The 26772-nt window shown below is 44.2% G+C and overlaps 1 protein-coding gene across 2 annotated transcripts in view; it reads left to right on the top strand.

Annotated features, from left to right (window-relative positions):
• The window catches only part of LOC139264666 (enhancer of polycomb homolog 1-like), a 162938-nt gene that overhangs the window by 79060 nt on the left and 57106 nt on the right, over window positions 1–26772 (top strand). For both annotated transcript variants that reach the window (XM_070881534.1, XM_070881535.1), the window contains exon 2: window positions 3563–3722. In XM_070881534.1, the coding sequence (XP_070737635.1) occupies window positions 3563–3722 (160 nt within the window). The remainder of the gene's footprint in view (window positions 1–3562; window positions 3723–26772) is intronic.

Raw genomic sequence — 26772 nt, 5'->3', positions numbered from 1 at the left:
ATTTTCGGCAAAAGATAACAAGATAGGGCCAGAGTGACATCCCAGCTCAGCCCATCTCTTTTGATCCCTCCTTCCCTTTGTCCACTCGTAAGCCGATCCAAGCATGGTCCGATTTTAAACAAAGACCTTCTGTCAATGTTTCAGGTTAATAACATGATTTAATAAGACCTTGAGGTTTTTCTGCAAGCTGTGGGTTTTGTTTCAATATGTGTTAGTGTTGTAACATTTCGCAGTCTCGAGTCTGAGATGTCATGGCTATTGCTCCATGAATTGTTTGTTAGCTTATACTGTCCCTATACAATTCCCACGTTCTCAACTTCAATGTCTCTATACATTTTTAAACATTCACAGTGGATGATGGAGAAAGGTATCTGCCCAGGGCAGTAAGCCACACTTCCTGTTTGAGGGTGTGGAGTGCTGGATGCGGCAAGAACTGCAGAGATACAGGTGGAGAGGGGGAAGAGATGAAAGTACTATCCATTCCACCTGAATTTCCCAAGTCGTATCTAATGCAAACCCCTCGCACAATCGAGGACCCAAGTATCTTCCCTGACCTGAATACTACTAAGGAGCTCCACTTTGCTAAGAAACTGTTCTTAATGTGAGCAAGAGCAGTATTCTTTGAGCACTTCAAATTGGAATTATTCACCCTCGTCTCCCATATATCCATATTCCCCACCTTACTTTCCCCTCCCTCACTCCCCAAATTGTGTTTGTATCTTCACTGGTTTCCAAGATCTGTGGATGCCTGTTGTGGGATGGTAGGAGGCACTGGGGAGACAAGGATGCACATGGTGGTTTGTGAATGAGCTGGAAGTGGTGGGGAAAATCAGGTAGTGGCTAAGAAACCACATAGAGCATTTAACAGTTGACACTTTTTTTCAAAAAAATCTAAACATGAAAAACAGTGCCACTAGTTGGAAGATGAGTGTGGGATGTGTGATGGATATATGCATCAGCTACCTTGAAGATCCAATTGACCAGCTCTCTCATTCCCTGTACATTTTCTAACTTTTATCACTTTTCCCTCATCGCTGTTCTTGGGCATACATTTTTCCATCCAACACTTGCCCTGTCCCAAGCTGTTGTCTAGAGCACCAAGATCACTCGCGTGAGGCATCAACTTGCATGTACTTCTAATCTAGTATTTGGTATAGTTTCCTCTAAATTGGGAGAGACTAAATGTAGATCGAGTGACGAGAAGTTCTGCTTTGCAATGTCATCAACCACTTTGTTTCTATTTATGATGTCACTCAAGTGGATTGTTGCATCACATGAGGAATATGTTCTACAAAACGGCTGCTCCAAAGCTATTTCTAAACAGTTCTGAAATCTAAAGCATTGAAATGGGACAAATGAGAGGCACCAGTAATGGTACATGTATTTATCTCTCCAGCATTCAGGCTATAAATGCTTCTTTTAATTTGTTTGACTGCTAATGGATGTTAATGCTGCGAAGTTTGAGTCTATTACTTACAGTTGGTGCAAATGGAGTACAGTTTAAAATGTTATGATCTTTTGTATGCAGTGAATTCAGGAGTCAGAATTTGCTGACTGTAGAAGTAATCCAGCCACAAATATTCAATTAATACTCTGACCACATAACTCAAATATAAACCTTGCAAAAATGCTAGCATTACATACAACACTGAGTAGGAGATCTATGAGAAATACTTTTGAGAAGCTGGTGTATGAACTATATAGATGTATTGTCTAAATACTGAATTAATGAGATGTTTCTGTAATAATAGAGCTTTTTTGTATCTTTTTGAGGTTCAACATTCTCAAGTTCAAAAATATTTAGCTGCTTAATTACATCTCATTCAAAATTGACTTTTGCTTGCCATGTAATGGCTCAGCAGGGTCATATAGTGAGTAGTTGAGGATTGCAGTTCAAAAAGGTCTCTGGTTCAATTTGTGGTCCGTGTTGAATTATGCAGGATGGTAGTAGGGATTCCACAATTGAATTTGGCAGCCTGTGTTAGGGGAACATTGGCTATTTCCATTCCTAGAGCCCAAAATTGCCCAGGAGTTGCTGCGTTTTATTTTTGGAGCAACTTGATTTTCTGGAGTCTCTTAAATCCCCATTTTGCACATTCAATTTGCGCCAGTGTGAGTTAGTTAGGATTTTTTTTAGTTTAGTTTTGTTCAAAAGGGGGTGTTACCAGCCACCTATGCTCGTTTTGGCCATTTAAGGCAGTTTGGACAGCTAATAGTTGCTCCAAACTAACTTAGGCCAGCGTATGTGGCTACTTGTGACCACACAGAAAACCCTTGCAGTGAGTTAAGAAATCAGCGCAAATAGGTACTTAATGACTTGACTAAAGAATGTGAATAGGATCAAACCGCTATACAGGACATCATATGACAAACTTCGCAAAGTTAATTTACTATACAACAGAAACATTCATGGAAACTTAAACTACAAAAATAAAAGTAGAGACAAAACATTTACATAATTTTTCAAAATATCCAAATATAAAATAGAAGTACCTCCTGCTTGTAGGAAAGTATTTTCATCAACAGGGTTAAGGAAAGTCTTGAGTAAGCTCATTAAAATTACCGACTACACAGTTATCACCCCCCCCCCCCCCCCCCCAAATCAAGACTTTCCTCTCTCCCCACCCCCATCAAAACTCTCGCTCGTTGCCCCCGATCAAAAGTCTCCCCGCACCAACCTGTTTCTCGTAGCCTCAGCGCGGGAAGGCAGCGGGCTGGCCTGGGCGGCAGGCCACTCAGCCCCAGGATAGGGATGGGACGCATCGGGTTCCGTGCTGCAGCATGCATCATCATCATCATGGGAGGAGCTACTGCACATGTGCGAACGGATGTGCAGTAGCTCCGCGGGGAAAGAATCCGCCTACATCTTTCTGGCGCTGTTTTGATCCTAGGAAGTCGGCGCATCTCACGTGAGTGCGCTGAAAAAATGTAGGCCAAATTTCCTAATTACTGTTCAGTGACCTCTGCTGGAAGTGTACATGTAGGACTCTTGGTTGAAAACAGATCAGTGAAGGTGATTCCCTGGGTTCCCGTCTGAATAATATCCCAGTTGGACAGGGTGCTAGAAGTTTCCATGAAATCATATTTCAGCAAGGAATCAATGTCTTCAGTTTTGGAAATAATTGGGAAAATAATTATTTTGGAGTAACCACAGGGGGAGGAAAAATGGTCTGATGAAAAAAGGATGCACATTTATATTGTCCATGTTCAAATTATGGTTTTATTCATTTATATATCAAGATTAAAGTGTGTCCAGGATTTTTTGACAATTTTTTTATAACTATCTCTTCACAAAAGAAGACTGATTGGAGATGTGCTTTGTTCCACCACTTTATGGGAACAGGAGTGTCGGATATAATTGTAGCTAAGCTGCTTTTGCAGAAATCCGGGGCACAGTGGGGCATATAATTGCATAATGAACAGTAAAGGTACATTTTTTTTTCCCCCCCAAGTGCCAGTACAAATTTTACGGAATTTTAAAAAAATACTGTATTACAACTGAAGTGTCACAACTTTTAGAAATATAGCTATGTATTAATACTTTTTCTCTCAACCTCTTCAGGAGCATCATCTCCAGCGGGCTATTTCAGCACAACAGGTTTATGGAGAGAAACGGGATAATATGGTTATTCCTGTCCCAGAGGCAGAAAGCAACATTGCCTACTATGAATCTGTCTACAGTGGAGAGTTCAAGATGCCAAAGCAGCTTATTCACATACAGCGTGAGTACTACACTAAAATTTAAAGCTCATGTATACAGGGCTTCTAAGTTAAAATGAATTGTAATGATTAAATGGAACCAACAATTGAAACTTGATAACTCTTCTCCAATCACTTCTACCTCCTGATGACAGTAATTCGGGCTGGTGTATGCAGCCCCACTAACTTGTTTCAAGTGGCATTTCTTCATGTATTGATCTGTGGAGTTAGTGTAAGCTTATTAGATCTCAGAATCTGCTTGAATCTGTTTTTGTCTGAAGTCCACCTGGGTTTTGCAGCAGGAAATAAACTGGATAGCCATTGTGAGAGGAAACCATGGCTGTTAAATCCAGAAATACAGACCTTTAATAGTGTCCCACAGCTGTACCAGTTGCACGTTTTCTGATGCCTACTTCACAAGCAACTGCACTTATCTGTTGAACAATTGGAGGAGTGTCAATGAATGTAATCTTTTTGAAATTTGCTTCATCAAAAAATTACAACACAGGAGGAGGAGCTTTACACCAATGCTAGCTGCTCAACTAGAGCTATCTAGGCTAATTTCCTTGTCCTTTTCCTGTCTTATATTTTAAACAGAAGCAACAAGTTGCATTCAATCTTCCTTTCTCATACTTATCCAATTGCTTTTTAAATGGTATTTTAATCTCTATCTCAATAGGCCCTTGTGATAAAACATTCAATGTTCCAATAACAATTCTTCTAACTTTTCTCCTTTGTTCTTGTAGTGTTAACTGAGTCTATGGCCCCTGTTACCACTTCACCAATCTTGCATTATATATCCTTTTCAAAGCCTTTCATAATTTTGAAAACGTTTTATTACAGCTTTTTCTGTTTCACTGAAAAGAGACCCAATTTCTTATGCTTTTCTTCATAACTGAACACCCTCATTGCTGGTAGCATTCCGGCAAATCCTCACTACCATTTCTATGGTTTTAATATCTTTCCTGTAATAGAGTGCCCAGAAATGTATACAACACTCTCAATATACTCTGTCCTCTCCTTCCCTCTCTCTGTTCTTTTCCTTTTTCCCTTTCTGCATTTGCCCTCCTTTATTTACTTTCTGTCTCCTTTTCTCTTCCCCCCCCCCCCCCCCCCCAACCCCTTGCCTTCTCCTCTGTTTCCACCCCCAGCCCCCATCCCCCATCACCATCTCCTCAGTGCCCCTGTCTCCTCCTCTACTGCCAAAAAGTAGTTTTTAAAGGGAGGGTAGTGTTATCTCACCAGGTCAGGTTCTGGACCACATCTGTTCACTGTGTTTATCAATGATTTGGATATTGACCTAGCAGGAGTGGTGCCGAAATTAGCAAATGAGGGCAAGTAGAAGGTTGGTTAATACTTGGAGACTGCAATAAGAACCATTTCTGAGCTCTTAGTCCACTTCAGATTATACTGGTATTGGTAGCACTTGTCACTAGTTTTTTTTTTACACCGTGTACTTGTAAATTTGGATCAACTGTATTTACTTTGTTGCTGGTGCAACAGTCGGCATGTATCAGTCTTTCTGCGTACACTGCAGAAGGCTGTTTTTGGTACTAATACTTACACAGATTTATTTAATTGCAAATATATCTATTCTAGGATCTGCAAAGTCTGATTTAGAAATGCTGCTCTGATCAGTTTATTGTGGATTTTGTTTTTGTGAAATTTGTGAGATGTAACATGCATATAGCATCTCTCCACAGATGCTGCCTGACCTGCTGAGTATTTCCAGCATTTTCTGTTGTTGCATATAGCACAAGTTGTTTTTATAACCAGCGGTTTAATTATTTGAAGTTTCTCTCAAAGTCAAGGCTATGCATCTGTTGTCACATGCAACAGTTAACTGTGAAGCCATTATTTATGGCCTCAGCAACAAAGTCTGTACCCTCCCCACTGATTACATTGCCTCCCTGGCCTTGGTCTCTGGTTGAACCAGACTGTTTGCACATAGCGACCTGTTCTTCCTCCTTTCTCCCCCCACCCCTTGAAGGTGGTGGCGGGTTGCCTTTTTGAACTACTGCAGTCTGCATTGTGAAGGTACTCCCATGATGCTGTTGGGTAGAGAGTTCCAGAATTTTGACCTAGTGACAATGAAGGAACGGCATCCTATTTCCGTCAGAATGATTGGGAACCTGGAGATGATGGTGTTTTCAGTCACCTGTTGACCGTTGCCCTAGATGGTGGAGGTGATGGGCTTAAGAGATTGCTGCCGCAGTCGCCTTGGCAACTTGCAGCAGTGCATCCTGTAGATAGTACACACTGCAGCCACAGTATGCCGACGGTCGAGGGAGTTGATGTTTAAGCTAGTGGATGGAGTGCCAATTAATTAGACTGTACTGGGCCCTTGCTCTGGAATTCCCTCCCAAAACCACTCTAACTCTGTAAATCCCCCCTCCTTTTAAGGAGCCCCTTGAACCCAACAATTTTTACCAGGTTTTTGGTCCCAATGCCACCTCCTGTATCTCCTTTACCCCAGTGTAGATCTTCTAAGGGCCTGGGCCATTTTTTTGGTTGCTACATTCTTGGTAGTATTAGTGTTGCCATGTTTTTATGAATTGTATTAAATGGGGACAAGAGAATGGCGGGAAAAGGACAACATAGTTTTTTTATTTTGTTTTTAAATTGTAGTTTAGGCTCGATTTTATACTGATAGATATTCTAGATGTTTGAGTAGTTTTAGTATGTATTTCAGCATCTGTATGCAAATTGATGGGGGAGACATGGATTTCCCTGGACCTGCCAGCAGTCTGGTTAATGTACATTCCATTGGTTAATTTGTGTCTTATAGTTGCAGCCAATCACTTCAAAATAAAATACATCACAAATGCGCTGTATGTAATTGCACAGAACGCAAAATAATGTGATGTTTTAAGTGAGCAAAGAACAACAAGCATATTGGTTGCTTTTACCAAAACAAAAACATTTATTTTACTAGCTCTCTCTTTCCCACTTACAAAAAGGAGCCAATCATAGTCCTGCTGATTTCTACCGTTTTATTGATGTTTAGTGTACCGTTAGAAAAAATCAATAGCTTACTAAATGCACTAACCAGCCTTCCACCGAGCATGGGAACAGTTCATTAGTCCAAACGATCTGGTGGTCTTTTTGCTGTCCTCTTAGTACAAACCCACATCAAGATAATACCTCAGGCTCTCAGTATTTTGTGAATGTCAAGTTTACTTTGGGATGGATTCCACGAGTTTTAAACGAAGTAGGTGAGCACATTACAGATGCCCGAACTCTAATCTTCCAAAGTCCTCTCGAATTGGGAACCGCTCCTTTAGATTGGTAAATTGTGCCTGTCACTCCGCTATTTAAGGAAGTCGAGAGAGGAAACCAACTAGCCTAAGATCTGTTGTTGGGAAATTACTAAAGTCTATAATTAAGAATAGAGCGACTGAACACCTTGAACATTTTCTGCTGATCAGAAAGAGCCAGCATGGATTTGTGAAAGGCAAGTCATGCCTGACGAACCATATTGAATTTTTTGAAGAAGTGACTAAAGTAGTGGACAGGGGAATGTGTATGGATGATGTTTATATGGACTTCCAGAAGGTAGTTGATAAAGTACTTCATAAGAGACTGTTAGCTAAAGTTGAAACTCATGGAATTGAAGGCAAATTATTAACCTGGTTAGGAAATTGGCTGAGCGGCAGGAGACAGGTAGGGATAATGGGCAGGCACTCTTAATTAGCAGGATGTGACTAGTGGTGTCCTGCAGCTATTCACCGTATTTAATAATGACTTGGATGATGGGATAGAAAGCCACATATTCAAGTTTGTAGATAACACAAGATAGGCAGCATTGTAAGCAGTGTAGATAGAAGCATAATCGTAAGATTAAGCAAATAGACAGAATTGTGGCAAATGGATTTCAGTATAGGTAAATGAGGTCATATACTTTGGACTTAAAAAGCATCGAACAGAGTTCTTTCTAAATGGTGAATAGCTATAAACAGTGGCGGTCCAAAAAGACTTGGAGGTCCACGTACAAAGATCATTAAAATATCATGGACAAGTACAGAAAATAATCAAAAAGGCTAATGGAATGCTGGCCATTTTATGTAGAGGACCAGAATACAAGAGGATAGAAGTTGTGCTACAGCAAGACAAAGCCCTGGTTTAGACTACACCTGTGAGCGCCGTAGGAAGGATATATTGGCCTTGGAGGGAGTGCAGCGTAGATTTACTAGAATGACACCTGGACTCCAAGGTTTAAATTATGAGGAGCGATTACAAAAACTTGGTTATATTCCCTAAAATTTAGACGGTTAAGGGTGATTTGATCAAAGTTTTCAAAAACTAAGGGGAAAACGATGGGGTCAAAAGAGAGAAATTATTTCTGCTGGTTGGGGAGTCTAGGATTAGGGGGCATAGTCTAAAAGTTACAGCAAAGCCTTTCGGGAGTGAAGTTGGGAAACACTTCTACACGCAGAGGGTGATTGTTTTGGAACTTTCTTCTGCAAACGACAATTGATGCTAGGTCAATTTTTAAATCTGAGATTGATAGATTTTTGATAGATAATACCAAAAGTATTAAGCGATATAGGGCAAAGACAGGTATCTGGAGTTGGATCATGCACTTCGGACTTAAAAATGATCTCATTGAATGGCGGAACAGACTCAAGGGGCTAAATAGCCTTCTGCTGTTTCTATGCCAGAGCAGCAGCATTGCATGATTGTTTGACAGTCGCAATTCAAAACTTTTATTTCACGCTGCAGCTTCGCTGTTGGCTGGGGGAGATCTGTACATGTCAGAATTCAGGAAACATTGAGATATGGAAGGAATGAAAGAAAGTGTCAATTCTCCCCATCTCCCCTTTAAATCTTTTGCCAATGATTTTAAATCTATGACCACTGATTGTTGACCCACTCGCTAGAGGGAATAGTTTTTCCTCTTATCAAAACCTCTCATCATCTTAAAAACATCTAGGTCACCTCTTAACCTTCTCTGTTCCAAGGGGAATAATCCTAAATATTTCAACCTCTCATAACTGAAGTCCCTCATCCCTGGTAAACCTCCTCTGTACCATTTCTAAGACCTTAACATCTTTCCTGAAGTGTGGTGCCCAGAATTGTCCACAATATTCCAGCTGAGGCCTAACCAGTGATTTATAAAGCTCTAGCATGATCACTTTGGTTTTATATTCGATGCCTCTATTTATAAACCCAAGTAACCCATTTGCTTTTTAACCACCTTATCAACTTGCCCTGCCACCTTTTTAAGAATTTGTGTATATGGACATCAAGGTCTATCTGCTCATCTACATTTTTCAAAATCGTGCGATTTATAGTATTCAGTCTTTCCATATTAGTCCCCCAAAGTGCACATTGAACTCCATCTGCCATGCTTCTGCCCATTTAACCATCCTGTACAACTATCCTCATCATTATCTACGTTGCCAAGTTTCGTAAAACAAACATTATAATGCTACTCCTTATACCTGAGTCTAGGTCATTTATAAAATGAAAAAGAAGTAATGAACCCAAAGCTGCTCCTTGGGGAACACCACTGCAAACCACCTCCCAGTCTGAAAAACATCCATCCACCACCACCCTCGCCTGTCACTGAACCAATTCTGTATCCATACTGCCACTTTCCCCTTCATTCCTTAGACTTCCATCTTCTAAACGAGGCTCTTGTGTGGCACTTTGTCAAATGCCTTCCCTGTATAGTCCATGTGTACAACATCTACTGCACTACCTTCTCTGTTATCTCATCAAAGAATTCAAGTCAAGTTAATCAAGTTTGCCTTTATCAAATGGCTGTCCTTGATTAACCCATACCTTTCCAAATGAAAGTTTATTTTATCCCTGATAATGGTTACTAATAGCTTTCCCACCACGGATGTTAGGTTGATAGGCCTGTAGTTTCCTGGTTTATCCCTCCCGCCTTTCTTGAATAGTGGTATAATTGGAGCAACCCTCCAGTTCTTCGGCACTACTGTATCCAATGAGGATTGAAAGATTGTGACCAGCACCTCTGCTATTTCTACCATTGTTTCTTCCAGCAACCTGGGATGCATTCCATCCGGACCAGGTGATTTACCAACTTTCAGTAATGCTAATCTTTTTAGTACATCACCTTTATCTATTACTATCCTGTCCATAACTTATCTCTCCTCCTTTTAACGTAACCGTTGCATCATCTGCTTCCTTTGTGAAGGCAAATGCAAGGTACTCATTTAATACTTTAGCTGTGTCCTCTGACTCTACATGAAAATTTCCCTTTTGGGTCCTTAATAGGCCCAGCTTTTTCACTAGCTAAACTGTTACACTTGATTTGTTTATAAAATGTTTTAGGGTTCAATTTAATGTTGCCTGCTAATCTTTTCTTGTAACTTCTCTTTGTCTCCCATATTAACTTTTTTAGTTCCCTTCTGTACTTTTGGGTTAGTAACCAAATCTTGATCCTGACATTTATCATAAGTATCTTACTCTGTTTTATTTTTCCTTTTTTTTGCACATTAGCTTTGGATGCTCTACCTGTTTCCTTCAAAGCAATATGCCTAGTTTGTACCTGAACTATCTCTCCCCTGAATGCCTTCCATTGTTTTGTTACTGCCGAGCATATTTACCATTGTATTTTCTGGTCTTTCCATAATTACTCTAAACCAAATTATGTTGTGGTCACTGTTAACTAGATGATTTCCCACCGTAACACACTCCACTTGCCCTACTTCATTTCCCAGAACCAGATCCAACACTGCTTTCTTCCTTGTTAAACTGGAAACATAATGATTGAGGAAGTTCTCCTGTGCACACATCAGAAATTCCTCTCCTTAGTACTGTTTTTCCCAATCCATATTCGGGTAAATAAAGTCTCCTAATATTACTACTCTATTTTTGTTACAAGCCATTAAAATTTGTCAATAAATTTGCTCATCTAGCATCCCTTCTTGCTGTTTGGAGCTCTTTTTTTAAACCCCAGCAATGTAACATCTCCCTCTCTGTTCCTTAACTTGAGCCAAATAGATTTAGTCCTAGAACCATCTAGTATATTCTTTCTATTTAGAACTGTTGGCGTCAAAATCAATACTGCCTCACCCTCTCTTTTCCTTCTTTATCATTTGTTGTGTCACTAAAAGTGAAAATTTGCTGCTTGTCCCATCCAAGGACCCTTTTCATAAATTATACTGCATAGAGGCACTCTAAAGCAGCAAGGTGCATTATATTATATAGATGCAGTTGTTTGGAGATTCATTTTGATGATGCATTACCTAAATAACTAACCATATATGTCACTTACAACTGCAGCTGCAAATAAATCAACATATAAGTCCTGTTTGAAAGTGATGCAACAGTTTTGGTCTCATTAAGGCGACTTCCTCACTTGTAGAATAAATTTGGTTGTTCTCATTATGTATATTTGTCTGCTTAGTGTACTTTATGGCAAATCATTAGTTTAACCATTGAGCTGCTGACATTTCTGGAGTATTCATATTCCTGAGCTGGCTGGATTTAATCTTTACGTTGGACTGTTTTCGAAAAATCTTGCGTGTCGGCATTGACTCGGTGGAAGAACATAACAAATAGGAGCAGATTCGGCCCCTCAAGCCTGCTCCACCATTCAATTAGATCATGGCTGATCTTCTACTTTCCTGCGCTATCCCCATATCCCATGATCTCAATGTTCAAAAATCTATTGATCTCTGTCTTGAATATACTCGACGATTGAGCCTCCACAGCCCTCTGGGGTACAGAATTCCAAAGATTCACCACCCTCTGAGTGAAGAGGTTTCTTCTCATCTCAAGTCATAAATGGCTGATCCCTGGTTCTAGACTCCCCAGCCAGAGGAAACATTCTCCCCTGTCTAGCCCTACTCTAATATAGCCCTAGTCTGGTCAATCTCTCCTCATAGGGTAACCCCCCCCCCTCATCCCAGGAATCAGTCTGGTGAACTTTCATTGCACTCCCTCTAAGGTAATGTTTTGAGTCAGAAGATTATGGGTTCAAGCCCCACTCCAGAGTCTTGAACGTATAATCCACGCTGATGCTTCAGTGCAGTAATGAGGGAATCGTCTATCGGTAAGCTGAATCTTGGCATTAATAAGTGCCGTAACCTACAGGGCTACGGACCAAGAGCTGGAAAGTGGGATTAGGCTGAATAGCTCTTGGTAAGCCGGCGTGGATGCGATGGACTGAAATGGCCTCCTTCCAAGCTGTAAATTTCTATGATTCTATAAATTATGCTGTCATCTGTGGGGTTTTTTTTAAATAAAAGTAGAAAAACAGATATGGGACAGGCTCACAGAAGCTGGACTTGTGGGATCTGAATTAAATTAAACAATATAAAAGTCCCTTCTGACTCAAGACCGACCCCAGCATATGTTTTTGGAAAGCAATAAAGTTCCATGTCTACAGGTTGTGAAATTACTTAACTATGGGCTGAAGTTTCCCCAGGAGTTGCTCTTTTTTGGGAGCAACTTGATTTTTCTAGATTATCTTTTTCTTTGCAATTCTGGCCATTTAATTTGCGCCAGTGTAAGTGAGTTAGTTAGGTTTTTTTTATTTCTGTTTTTTTTCTTCAAAAGGGGGCGTTCCCAGCCATTTATCCCTGTTTTAGGTATTTGGCCAGCAAATAGTTGCTCCAAACTAACTTAGGCCAGCGTATGTTGCCACTTCTGTCCACACAGAAAAACCTTACCTAGAGATAAGGAATTGGCGCAAGTAACTACATTTAAAGCACCACCAAGCACCAAACAAAGCACAAAGTAATAAGTAATTGATTAACAAATAAAAAATAGAAGGAACCCTGCACCTAAAGCACCAAGACCAAAGTAATAAGCAATCAATCAATAACAAATTAAAAAATAAAAGTCCTACCCAAAACATGCCCCAAGAAGGCAGCAGGCCGCCGATGAAGGAGACTATTCGGCCAGGGCTGGGAGGGGAGGCGGGGGTGGGGGAGGAGGTGGAAGTACCCTCTTGATCAAATGGTACAAATCCTCTGGAAGGTCTGGAGCCAGCCCCTTGAACTTCAGTATCCTGAGTATCTTGTTAGCCTGGACGTTCCCTCCGCTCAGGCGCATCTGTTCCTGCTGTCTGGGCTGCTTACTAGGCTGCCTGCGCGATGCAGTTACTCCCATCCTCGTTCACAGATGGCCTGGCTTCAAGTTTGGAGCACTGATCTTGGAGGGCTTTGGTGATGATCGCTTGCTGATGACAATGGCCCACAAACCCCTTCTGTAAGAGTTTGGCACTTCTGGATTGATGTCCGGCATGGCATCAAACACCCGCATGAATCCCCAGTTCATCTGGTCGAGAGTTACAAACCCAGACCCCCAGAAACTCGTCCGGAGTTTTACAATTAGGTCAGAGTTGACACAGCCTGCAGAGCACACTCTGGCCGCCGATGAGGGAGCCCATTCGACCAGGGCAAGGGGCAGCGTGCTTCGGGCCCCTCCCATACAGCCTGCAGCGCGCGTTTGCAGAAACAGCCGGCCAGGATCTACTGCACATGCGCGCAGACTCTAGCGCACATGTGCAGAGGTCCCGGCACTGTTTTCAGTGTCGGGAACTGGCCCCACCCACCACGCGTTCCAATGCGCTGCGCCACAGGCCTGGAACAAACTGGGAGAATACGGAGTTAAGAAATCAGCACCATTTCTGTTCTACAAAGTCGGCGCACCACTAGCAGAGGGGGAAAACTTGGAGCCCAATGTGAGCATGGATTTGTATAAAACAAAATAAAAACCATTTTAATTAACTACACAGTAAAATTAATGAAACTGGACTTTTCCAAGTATCGTAACTGTCATGTATATTCAACTGTCATTGTAACCCATGTATAAACTGACCTAAGTTGTACACCGAGAGAACATTGACCACTAGGTGGTGAACTTGTGGGAGACACTCCTAACCTGACTTTCAGGTATAAAAGGGGAAGCTCCACCCACCTTCATCACTTCAGTGCTGGCAAATAAAGGTTACTGGTCACGTAGTGACCTTCTCTCAAGTATGGGCCTCGTGTGCATTTATACTGTATAGTAAGGACATATTATTGGCGACGAGAAACTGGGATTTGAACTATGCGAGCGTGGTCACTAGCAGTACAGACGAGATGTACTGTGTCGGTGATGATTGGGCCGATTTTATTGAGCGACTACAGCAAAGTTTCGTCACTAAGGAATGGCTGGGACAGGATTCGGCCGACAAACGCAGGGCTCATCTTATGACAGTTTGTCGATCCAGGGCGTACTCCCTGATGAAGGACCTTCTAGCGCCAGAGAAGCCGGCGGACAAGACTTTTGAAGAGCTCAGTAAGTTGATCAGGGAACCCTTTAAACCGGCGAGCAGCATGCACATGGCGAGACACCAGTTTTACATGCACCTGTGGCGAGAAGGGCAAAGCGTTCCAGACCTCTGGCGACTGGCGAACCTATGTAAGTTCCCAGATGCATGCAGAGCGGAGATGCTGCGAGATTTTTTTATTGAGGTCATCGGGCACGCTGAGGTTTTCAGGAAACTGATTGAGACCAAAGACTTGACCCTGGAAACGGCGGCTTTGATGGCCCAGACATTTATCTCAGGGGAGGAAGAGACCAGAATGATGTTTGACAAAAATCTTGGTTTAAATGCAGAAAATGGACAGGGAGTCAACATTGTTAACGTGGCACATAGTTCTCCAGGCAGACGGGCAATCGGACATGCCCGAGCATATAGTTGAACCCAAAGGGGGAATTCAACAGAGACAATGGTTAGCTGAATGGCGATTCATGCCATCGCAAGGGACAATGCGGCCAGTAATCAACACCTGTCAATGGTGCGTTTAAGGACAGTTACAGAGACAGTCAGAGACGATCAACTGGTAATGGACCTTTTGTTTCCAACAACGGCTCATGTTGGAGGTGTGGAGGCAAACACACAGCCAGAGCTTGCAGGTATCCGCAATATACCTGCAGAAACTGCAACGTCAGCGGTCACTTGGCGCGTATGTGCAGGAAGCCTGCAGCCAGGTAGTTGTACGAGGAGGCCAGGCCCGATGTAAGCCCTACGAGGCCAAATGGACACTGGAGGAAATCGCTGAAAGCTGAAGTTCAGTGAGTTCATGTGGAGCACATATACAGTTCATACATCAGGGCGCCACCGATACTGATGAAAGTGCTCCTCAATGGCATCCCAGTATCAATGGAGCCAGACATGGGGGCCAGCCAGTCCCTGATGAGTATCAAACAGTTCGACAAGTTGTGGGCGTCCAAGGCCAGGAGGCCAAAATTATTGCCAATTGACGCACAGTTACGGACACATTCAAAGGAGATCATTCCGGTGCTAGGCAAGTTGCCACTCTGGATTTTCCCGGGGGACGGTCCCGCACTACTGGGGAGGAATTGGCTTGCTGTCATGAACTGGAAATGGGGCCATGTCAATGCAATTTCTTCTGTGGAGCGAATATCATGCTCACAGGTCCTGGACAGACTTGACTCACTATTTCAACCTGGCATTGGCACTTTCATGGGGACCAAGGTAGTGATTCACATAAACCCAGACGCCAGGCCAGTGTACCACAAGGCCAAAGCGGTGCCGTACGTGATGCGGGAAAAGATAGGCGAATTGGACCATCTGCTGAGGGAAGACATCATCTCGCCAGTCGAATTCAGTGACTGGGCGAGCCCGATTGTACCGATGCTCAAGGCGGATGGGTCGGTCAGGAAATGTGGTGATTACAAGGCCACCATCAATCGGGTGTCACTCCAAGACCAGTACCCGCTACCAGGAGCGGAGGACCTCTTTGCGACGCTATCCAGTGGCAAACTTTTTTAAAAATTGGACCTGAACCTCAGCTTACATGACCCAGGAGCTGGCGAGTTGTCTGTTTGGGATTTGCTCGGCCGCCGCAATCTTTCAACGAAATATGGAAAGCCTCCTCAAGTCGATTCCAAGGACAGTGGTTTTTCAAGACGGCATCCTCATCATGGGTTGTGATACTGAAGAACACCTCCGCAACTTGGAGGAGCTGCTACGCACACTGGGACGGGTAGGTCTGCGCCTGAAAAAGGCGAAGTGCATCTTCCTAGCTCCAGAGGTAGAATTCCTGGGGATGAGGGTAGCAGCAGACGGGCTCTGACCTACTGCGTCCAAAACACAAGCGATCCAGAGAGCACCCACACCCCGTAACCCGACGGAGCTACATTCGTTCCTGGGGCTCCTGAACTATTTTGGTAACTTTCTTCCCAAATTGAGCACGCTGTTAGAGCCGCTACACATGCTCCTACGCAAAGGTCGCGAATGGGTCTGGGGGGACAGCCAGGAAAGGGCTTTTGATGGAGCACGAAATTTGTTATGCTCCAACAATCTGTTAACGCTATATGACCCATGTAAGAAACTTGTTTTAACGTGCGATGCGTCATCCTATGGGGTCGGGGGTGTATGTCAGCATGTTAATGCCAAGGGTCAGTTACAGCTGGTAGCTTATGCCTCCAGAAGTCTGTCCCAGGCAGAACGGGGCTATGGGATGGTAGAAAAGGAAACGCTTGCATGTGTATATGCTGTTTTTTAAAAAAAAAATGCACCATTCCTGTTTGGCAGGAAATTTGAGCTGGAGGCAGACCACAAACCCCTAACATCCCTTTTGGCCAACAACAAGGCCATAAATGCAAATACACTGGCCCGCATACAGAGGTGGGCACTCAGGTTAGCCGCCTATGACTACACAATTCGGCACCGACCAGGCACTGAAAACTGCGCCGATGCACTCAGCAGGCTCCCACTAGCCACCACCGAGGGGGCAACCGCACATGCTGCTGAGATGGTCAAAGCTGTTGAAGCTTTCGAAAGCGAAGGCTCACCCGTGACAGCCCGTCAGATCAAAGTCTGGACAAATAGAGACCTGCTACTGTCTTTAGTCAAGAAATGTGTCCTGTATGGCGACTGGGCAGCCACGTACGGGGCATGCCCTGAGGAATTCAAACCATTTGACGCGCGCAAGGATGAACTCTCGATTCAGGCTGATTGCCTACTATGGGGAAACCGAGTAGTCATGCCCCAGATGGGCAGAGAGATTTCATCCGAGAACTCCACAATGAGCACCCGGGCATTGTCATGATGAAGGCAATTGCCAGGTCGCACGTTTGGTGGCCAGGGATAGATGCAGACCTGGAACTTTGTGTTCGCAGGTGCAACACGTGTGCCCAGCTGGGCATTGCACCCAGGGAAGCCCCCCTTAGCCTCTGGTCCTGCCAAGCCATGGTCACGCATCCATGTGGACTGCGCAGGTCCTTTCATGGGAAAATTGTATTTGGTTGTAGTAGACGCCTACTCCAAATGGATCGAGTGTGACATTCTCAATTCAAACACATCCTCTGCCACGGTAGAAAGTCTACGGGCAGTGTTCGCCGCACATCATCTACCGGATGTCTTGGTCAGCGACAATGGCCGGTGCTTTACAAGCATTGAATTCCAGGACTTCATGGCAGGAAATGGTATCAACCATGTCAGAACGGCACTGTTCAAGCCGGCCTCAAATGGCCAGGCGGAACGAGCAGTGCAGGTAATCAAACGGGATGCTCAGAATCAAGGGGGTTCCCTACAAAGCCGCTTATCACGCCTCCTGTTGGCCAATAGATCCCGACTACACACTCTCACGGGTCCCACCCGCAGAGCTGCTAATGAAAAGAACGCTCAAAACCAGGTTATCCCTTATACACTCCACCGTGAGAGAAATTGTTGAGATCAGGCGTCAGTCATAATGTGACTACCGTGACAGGAATGCGAGGGCGCGATGTATTGATGTCAATGACCCTGTCTTTGTCCTCGACTACGCTGCAGGACCTAAATGGCTCACAGGCACTGATTGCCAAAGAGGGGAACAGGATTCTGGTAGTTAAACTTACCAATGGACAAATCTGCCGCAAACACGTGGATCAAACAAAAAGGAGGTTCAGCAACCCCATAGAAGAAGCAGAGGAAGAACACGATGTAGAGTTCACTCCTCCACAGGTGACCGAACACCCGAACCAAGCGGAGGAGAGCCCAGTCACTGTGGGCAGTCCGGACAGGCCTGAGGCACCGCAACCAGCAGACACTCGGGCCAGCACCCAACAACCGGAGCCTCAACTCAGGCGCTCTACAAGGGAGCGTAAACCACCAAAGAGACTTAACCTGTGATCCCAATAAGACTTTGGTGGGGAGGTGATGTCCTATATTCAACTGTCATTGTAATCCATGTATAAACTGACCCAAGTTGTATACCATGAGAACATTGACCACTAGGTGGTGAACTTGTGGGAGACACTCCTAACCTGGACTTTTAGGTATAAAAGGGGAAGCTTCATCACTTCAGTGCTGGCAAATAAAGGTTACTGGTCACGTATGCATTTATACTGTAGAGTAAGGACATATTAGTAACATTGCAAATTTACCTCAATGTATAAAAACTGATGGCTATTGTAATTAGTTATAAATATTAGATTTGTTTTTAAGATATTTTGTGAATATTTCTCCTCACCAAGCTGGGGAATGGAGCACAATTCAGACGGTGAATGTCGGTGTTGAGCACTTCTAGGCCAGGTGCAGCCAGCTACATCGTCTACTGCACCAGTGTGACATTTCTATTATCAGCATTTGCCAGTCTTGTAACTTCTCTTGGTGATGCAGACAAAATAAGGGCAGTGTTGTGCTGTGGCTCCAGACCTAGTAGGAGATGGATTGAAATTTGCCCAAACTCTTGGTTTGAACTCCTTGGCATTTATTATGTACCGACCAAAACATCACCTAATAACCTTTCCATCACCATCTTTTTTCTGAACCAGGCACGTCATCCTGATTTATCTTTTCTTCATTCAGAACTGAGCACAAGGCTCTTGTCACTGTTATCTTTTCATATCAAAAAGAGAATTTAAGAATAGGATGTTGGCAGCCCATGGTTCTAGGAGGATTAAGAAAATGTTTTGTTTCAAGTCTGAACTTGAGCCACTGCTTTAGCTCATCTGTTAATATTTTTCACTAATTGTTTATGATTGTATCTTGATGGATTTTTCCCTATAGAATTGCTCCCATTGCTGTGGGGGGGAATGGAAGTATTTTGGTGACCTTAGATGAAGTAGAATGTGGTATTGTGATATGGGAGCACAGAGCATGGATGGATGAGCTTTGAGACGATGGTAGGAACACTAAAGAAAACTGGGTGTGGGAGTTTTACTCCCATTTAAAAACAATGAAAGGAGACAGCAAAGTAAAACTATTTGTAAGATTTTATATATAAAAATCTTGTGTATATATACACACACATTCACACACCAACTGAGCAGGAGTGGGAATATCACAGCAGAGGAGTATAAAGTATGTCACGTGCAGGTTTAAAGCATCAAGAATTTTAGGAGAACCAGGGACAAAGCCTATGTGAAGAATTGAAATTGCAGAGAGGGGAAAAGCCATTTTGAATGCCCATATGGATTAAGTTTCATTTTGATGTGCATTTATTTATTTTAATAATCGATCTCCTATGGAGTTGCTCTCACTAAAGAGCATAGTCTCTCTTATTGGTTGCTGTGGTCTTCATGTTGATGATTCTGTGGCTCCCTTCTCTTCTGTTCATGGTTTTCTGCTTAATTTTTTCTCACTCTTTCCTTGTCTAACTTTTAAAAATCTTCTTTCCTAGTGATTATGGGGAAGTGGTTCACCAAGGGATGTAGGCCATGTTTCTGATAGGTTTGGTAAATACACTGTTGGCAGCACTTCACTGTTCCCCATGTGTTTCCCATCCCTGTTTTCCCTTTGACGTCACCATTATATTCCCTATCCCTTCGCACCTCCCCGCCACCCCCCACCCCCCCCTTTACTGGCGCTTCCCTTCTTGTCACCTCCTTACCATCTCCTGAAAGTAGGTGTACAAGGCCCTCAACATGTGCTGCTCCCTACCACAGTACCTTCCTATCTCCCAAATGCTACACTTTAAAAACAAAACTAGTGAAGAAAAAGTATTTTTTTCATTATTTTGAAATCCACAATGAATATGGGCATTGCATTCATTTTTAATCCAAAGAGGACGGCAAGTTTGTTCAAATCATTGACTGTTATTCTCCAATTTCCATTTTTGGAAATGAATTGTTTTTATTTGAAAATGTCATTATTCAGTTGCAAAACAGGTCTATTATGGGAGCCTAGTCTTTTAATTGACCAACCAGGCCCAGTTTCCCTCTTTCTTCCCTGCCCCCCTCCCAATGCTGTTTCTGTTCTGATTCTTTGCCTTTCTCCCACAACCCAAGTGCTGCTATTGCCTTGTATCTCCACTTCTCTTCACCAAGTGCTACTACTAGTCTGCCTGCCTGCCTTTCTCTCCCTCTCAAATGCGGCTCCTTGCATACATCTTTGCGCAGGTGCTGTTATTTCCATCCGCCAAAATACTCGTGTTGGATTCTTCCCCCTCCATTTTATCGCCAAATCACCGCTCGCACTTTATTTCTTTACTCTACTGATAGCAGCTCTCTTCCCCCATTGTCCCTGCTACCTACTGGCACTGTAAACTGAGCCCAGGAATTCCACACAATGTGAGAATTGTTGCTCACAGAGCAATCAGTTACGGCCGAAGCTCGGCCTGTAATGCATATATTTGGTATGCGTATACTCAACTGAGTCAGAAATTGAGATGCTGCCTTAAGCTGGTTTGAAAAATAACTTGGTAATATAGCTTGTTTTGTTGTCAAAAATCAGCATTCTGGAAGTAACAAGTCGGGATGGGGGTTGAATGGTTTTATTGTTTGTAATTGATAGTAATAGCTTTTCCTATTTCTCTAGTGACAATTGAATACATGAGAAAATCAGCAGTTAATTGCACTGATCATTTAAGCCAATCATTAAAGCATCCTGGGTGTGATGCACTAGGTTACAGGACTTTTCATTATGTGGAAGTGTTTCTAGACAGAACTATTTTTTTGGTGCCAAATTTACATTGGAAAAATTTAGAAATAGGCGATCTTTATTTTAATCATCTTGCCGTGTACATTCTAGCTTTATTGGTTCTGGAGAAAACAAGTGGTTCTGGATAAAAGCCATGTGCTTGGAAGTCACACAAATGTTACCATGTTGTGAATAGGCAACTTGTCAGTGAAGTGCAGCATTTCACCAGTTCATTTTTCCAGCCTCTTGTCACAGCTCTCTCTCATTAGTACAAAGCTTTCAGTTTTTCACAAGGAGTAAAAAAAGACTTGCTTTTATAGCCAAAGAAGTACTTTTTTTGAAGTGTAGTCACCATTGTAATGTAGGAAATGTGGCAGCCAGTTTACACAGACCAAGTTCCCACAAACAGCAATGTGATAATGACCAGATAATCTATGTTGATGATTTTGAAGAATAAATTTTGGCCAGGACACTGAAGATAACTCCCCCGCTCTCTGAAATAGTGTCATGGGATCTTTTACGTCCACCTGTGAGCGCCTCAGTTTAACGTTTCATTTAAAAGAAGGCATCTCCGACAGTACAGTGCACCCTCAGTACTGCACTGGAATGTCAGTCTAGATTTTTGTGCTCAAATAAGTTAGATTTGATAGTTTTCAGTATATTGCTGTTTGCAAGTGTGTTTTATTTTCAAACCTATCCAGTTTGTGTTTCCTGGAAATTGGGGAATATCAACAAAAGTGAATAGTGAAAAGCGGAGTGAATATCAACAAAAACAACTATCTTTGTTGAGTAGCTCCATAATTCAAATACACTTTTCTTTGTTTTAACACTGCTATCCTGTTTATAGGCTGAACTGAAAACTAGGGTCTTAGAGGTGGTATGCTAACTCTCTAGATAGTCGTATTATATAAACAAAAATTATTAAAATAGGCAAAGACAAATGAGAATTGACAGATAAGGGGCTGAGGTATAAAATTGAAATCTAACACAACCATATAATAAATTAGTTGCACCTGCAGATGGTTTATGATGTGTCTGGCAGTCATCATCATCATAGGCAGAATCGAGGAAGACTTGCTTCCACTCTTAGCATGAGTCCTTAGGTGGCTGAACAGTCCAATGCGAGAGCCACAATCCCTGCCACAGGTGGGACAGACAGTTGTTGAGGGTAAGAGAGGGTGGGACAGGTTTGCCGCACGTTCCTTCTGTAGCCTGCGCTTGTCTTCCACATGCACTCGCCGACGAGTCTCGAGGCGCTTAGCACCCTCCCGGATCCTCCACCTCCGCCTAGGGCGGTCTTTGGCCAGGGATTCCCAGGAGTCTGTGGGGATGCGGAACTGATCAAGTGTAGTCAGTGCTTCAATGCTGGGAATGTTGGCCTGATCGAGGACGCTAATGTTAGTGCGTCTGTTCTGCCAGGGAATTTGTAGGATCTTGCGCAATATGCTATCTGCATTGAAGAAAACTTGTGTCTTTTACTTTGTTACAATGTCAATTTTGAGCAAGCTCTTGGAATCCATGGTTAATCATGGACAACATGTATTTTTAAAAGCAAGTTGTGTTTGACAATGTTTGAGTTTTTAAAAGAAATGGCCAATTGGATAGGTAAAGGAATATGGTCGATGTTGTGTATATTGATTTTCGGAAGGCATTTAATTAGGTAGCTCACGCGGCATGTTAGAAAGAGGAAATGTAGCAGTGTTGCTCGGATTGGTTGGGAATGGTGTTTCTCAGAGGTGTATATGTAGTCTTGATTTTGCTGATGACGCAAAGATAGGGGCTTAACAAATAGCAAGGACTGTAAAAGGGAAGTCATAGGGCCCAAGTTTCCACATGATTTGCGCCTGATTTTTAGGAGCAACTGGTGGAGAACGGACTATCTTAGAAATCGCAATTTTTTTCCGCAGTTCTAGTCAGGTAGAACAGTTCCACTTTGGAACAGAATTTTTTCTTCAAAAGTGGGTGTGTCCGGCCACTGACGTCTGAATTCAAAGTTTCCACAGTGAAAACGTACTCCAAACTAACTTAGAATGGGGCAAGTGAAGATTTTTGTAGAACTGAAAAAACCTGTTCTACACATTAAAAAAATCAGGCGCAGGTTACAAATTAGGTGTCCAGAACGAGGTGGTGGGGGTGGGGGGGGGGGAAGGGAAGTCATTAAATTCTATAATATACTTATACAAATAAATCCAACCTGAATAAACATTTATAAGCAAAGAAAAGATTAAATAAACCATCTTCCTACCTGTGTGAAAGTGCTTCAGGCAGGCCTTTCGGGACCGAAGGCTGAACAGGCCAGCTCGAGACTTCAGGCGGGGCCCGTCCCCAGCACCGAGAGAGGGAGAGGGGACGGGGGAGGGGAGGGGAGGGGAGGGGGAGGTCAGGTCGGATCCAGTCCGGGGGAGCAGGAACGCGGGTCGGGTCCAGCGGGGGAGCGGGAGCAGGAACGCGGGTCGGGTCCAGTCGGCGGGGGGGGGGGGGTTGGGTCGGGTCCAGTCCGGGGTGGGGGGGGGGGGAGAGCGCGTGTCGGGTCCGGTCCGGGGGGGAAAGCGGGTGTCTGGTCTGGTCGGGGGGGGGGTCGGAGAGCAGGAGCTGGCCATGGGAGGAGCCTTATTCACGCAGCCCCAGTGAGGCCATTCAGCCAGGGCTAGGGGCTGCATGCTTCGGGCGCCTGGAGCTACTGCACTTGCGTGCCCACTGTAGCGCGCATGTGCAGAGGTCCCGGCACTGTTTTCAGCGCAAAGACCTGGCTCCGCCCCCCCACAGCTCGTGCTGGCTGCGCCGAGGGCCAGAGGACCTGCAGGTAGGTGGAGAATATGGAGGATTTTTTTAGGCGCACTTTGTGGCATGAAAAACGGGCGTCCAGGTCGGGACTGCGCCGTTCTAGGCGCGTGTGGAAACTTGGGCCTATAGAGTGGTTGGCAAAATGGGCAGACAGGTTGCAGATGCAATTTGATTTCAATTTTGGGAGGAATAGCAAGGATTGGCAGTATATACTGAACAGTGTGGACAAAAGGAGACCGAGAGGTTCAAATACTTTCCCTGAAAGTGCAAGTAGATAAAGCTATCAAAAAAGGCCAGTAGAATTTGGGTGTTATAAATAGGGATATAGAGTACAAGAGTTAAAGAAATAATAAATGTGTACAAAACATTGGTTAGGCTACAGTTGGGGTACTGTGTGCAGTTTTGGGTGTCATATTATAGAAAGGAAGATGGGAATTGCTAGACGAAAAAAGACCATGGTCTGTCTAGTTCACCTTCTACCATACTAGTAGTTGCATGATGCAAAGGGCATTAAAGCCAGAGAGAGCATGCAGTGTAGATTCGACAGGGATGGAAAACTAGTTATGAGGAGAGACTTGATCTTTTGGAATCAACAGTTGTTTTTTTGACCATGCAACTCCTTTTAAGGCGTTGTGGCCCATTTCAAAAATCCGCACATGCGCTGTTTTTGCATGAGAAAGCCAGCTCACTGGCTACATGGGACCTCTAGAGCACTACATGGCCACGCAGCTTAAAGGGAACATTGGCTGGGACTATTTCTACTGGAGCAGAGAAGGCTAAGAAGACATTTAGTGAAGAATTTTAAATTTATCAAGGGCTTTGATGGTGAAGAATACTTCCTCTGGTTTGGAAATTAGTGACGTGGGAATCCATTTAAAATCCTCATAGGAAGGTTAAGAGAAACTTATTTACATGGAATGGTTGAGGTAAAGATAATGGATAGCTATTTGAAGCAGATGAATATACAAGTTTCAGAGAGTGTCATCATAGGCAGTCCCTCGGAATCGAGGAAGACTTGCTTACACTCTTAGAATGAGTCCTTAGGTGGCTGAACAGTCCAATACGAGAACCACAGACTGTCACAGGTGGGACAGATAATCGTTGAGGGAAGGGGTGGGTGGGACAGGTTTGCCCCACACTCTTTCCGATGCACGCGCTTGATTTCTGCATGCTCTCGATTTTGAGACTCTAGGTGTTCAGCACCTTCTCGGATGCACTTCCTCCACTTAGGGCGGTCTTGGGCCAGGGACTCCCAGGTGTCAGTGCGGATGTTGCACTTTATCAGGGAGGCTTTGAGGGTGTCTTTGTAGCATTTCCGCTGCCCACCTTTGGCTTTTTTGCCGTGAATGAGCTCCAAGTAGAGCACTTGCTTTGAGAGTCTCGTGTCTGGCATGTGGACTATGTGGCCAGCCCAGCGGAGCTGATAGTGTGTGGTCAGTGCTTCAATGCTGGGGATGTTAGCCTGAATAAAGACGCTGATGTTGGTGCGCCTGTCCTCCCAGGGGATTTGTAGGATCTTGCGGAGACATCGTTGGTGATATTTCTCCAGCAACTTGAGGTGTCTACTGTACATGGTCCACGTCTCTGGGCCATACAGGAGGGTGGGTATTACTACAGCCCTGTAGACCATGAGCTTGGTGGCAGTTTTGAGGGCCTGGTCTTCAAACACTCTTTCTCAGGCGGCCGAAGGCTGCACTGGCACACTGGATCTCGTCGTCGATGCCTGCTCTTGTTGATAGGAGGCTTCTGAGATACGGGAAGTGGTCCACGGTGTCCAGGGCCGCGCCATGGATCTTGATGACTGGGGGGCAGTGCTATGCGGTGAGGACAGGCTGGTGGAGGACCTTTTGTCTTACGGATGTTTAGCATAAGGCCCATGCTTTTGTACGCGTCAGTAAATACGTCGACTATGTCCTGGAGTGCAGCCTCTGTACATACGCAGACGCAGGCGTCGTCCACGTATTGTAGCTCGATGACAGAGGTTGGGGTGGTCTTGGATCTGGCCTGGAGACGGCGCAGGTTGAACAAGTTCCCACTGGTTCTGTCGTTTAGTTCCACTCCAGTGGGGAGCTTGTTGACTGAGAGGTGGAGCATGGCGGCGAGAAAGATTCAGAAGAGGGTTGGGGCGATGATGCAGCTCTGTTTGACCCCGGTCTGGACGTGGATTGGGTCTGTGATGGATCCGTTGGTAAGGATCACGGCCTGCATGTCATCGTGGAGCGGGTGGAGAATGGTGACGAACTTTTGGGGGCATCCGAAATGGAGGAGGAAGCTCCATAGACCCTCGCGGTTGACAGTGTCAAAGGCCTTTGTACGGTCGAAGAAGGCCATGTATAAGGGCTGGCACTGTTCCCTGCAAGAGAGTATAGTGTAGTGGGATTGGTTTTGCAGTGCTCTATCAAACAGCTGGTGCAGACATAATGGGCCCAAGTTTCGGCCTCAGTTGCTCCTGATTTTTTGGAGCAACTGGTGTAGAACGGAGTATCTTAGAAATCCAAATTCTCGGCATTTAGTTTGCTCCAGTTCCAGTCAGTTAGAGCAGTTTCACTTTGGAACAGAATTTTTATTTTCAAAAGGGGGCGTGTCCAGCCACTTACACCTGTTTTCAAAGTTTCGGCAGTGAAAACTTACTCCAAACTAACTTAGAATGGAGTAAGTGAAGATTTTTGTACGCTCGAACAAACCTTGTCTATACTTTAGAAAATCAGGCGTAGGTCACAAATTAGGCATAGGGAACGAGGAGGGGGGAAGGGAAGTCATTAAATTCTACAATTAATCCTTAGTTATATTTATCCAAATATTATACAAATAAATCCAACCTGAATAAAAATTTATAAGCAAAGAAAAGATTAAATAAACCATGTTCCTATCTGTGAAACAGCAGCAGGAGCTGCTGTGCTTCAGGCAGGCCTTTCATGTTGGAGACAGGCAGGGGTGTGGCGTCAGTGTCTCGACGGCAGCAGCAGCAAGCAGTCTTCGAGCTGAGCTGCTGTGCTGCAGGCAGGCCTTCATTCTGTTAGTGGCTGGCCGGCAGCCGAAGGATCAACACCAGACGCACGCAGCTTTTCAAGGGGGTTGAGGCCATTCGGCCACTCTTAAGGGACGGCGTCAGTGGCTCAACGGCAGCCGAGTCCTTTTAAAAATGGCCGAGTGCCAATGTTTGTTTGGCACGCTCCAACGCGCACGCGCAGGGTTGCCGGCACCATGTTGGCTCATTTAAATTGGACCTGCCCCTTACAGAATCGGCGCGAGTGTTTGGCTCCAGCCCCCCACTGTGAAGAGTGCGCCGCGCCAAGCTGAGATTGAGCTCCGAGGAGCCGGAGAATATCGAAGTTTTTTTCTAGCGCACTTTTAGGCGCGAAGAACAGGCGTCCAGCTCGGAGGTGCGCCGTTTTCGGCACGGGCCGAAACTTGGGGCCAATGATCCAAATTGCCTCCTTCTGTTCTGTGAA

Source organism: Pristiophorus japonicus, chromosome 5 (genome assembly GCF_044704955.1).
Source record: "Pristiophorus japonicus isolate sPriJap1 chromosome 5, sPriJap1.hap1, whole genome shotgun sequence".
In the NCBI taxonomy this organism is placed as follows: Eukaryota; Metazoa; Chordata; class Chondrichthyes; family Pristiophoridae; genus Pristiophorus; species Pristiophorus japonicus.
Note: the sequence above shows the minus strand (reverse complement) of the source record. Positions and strands in the feature narration are given on the sequence as shown.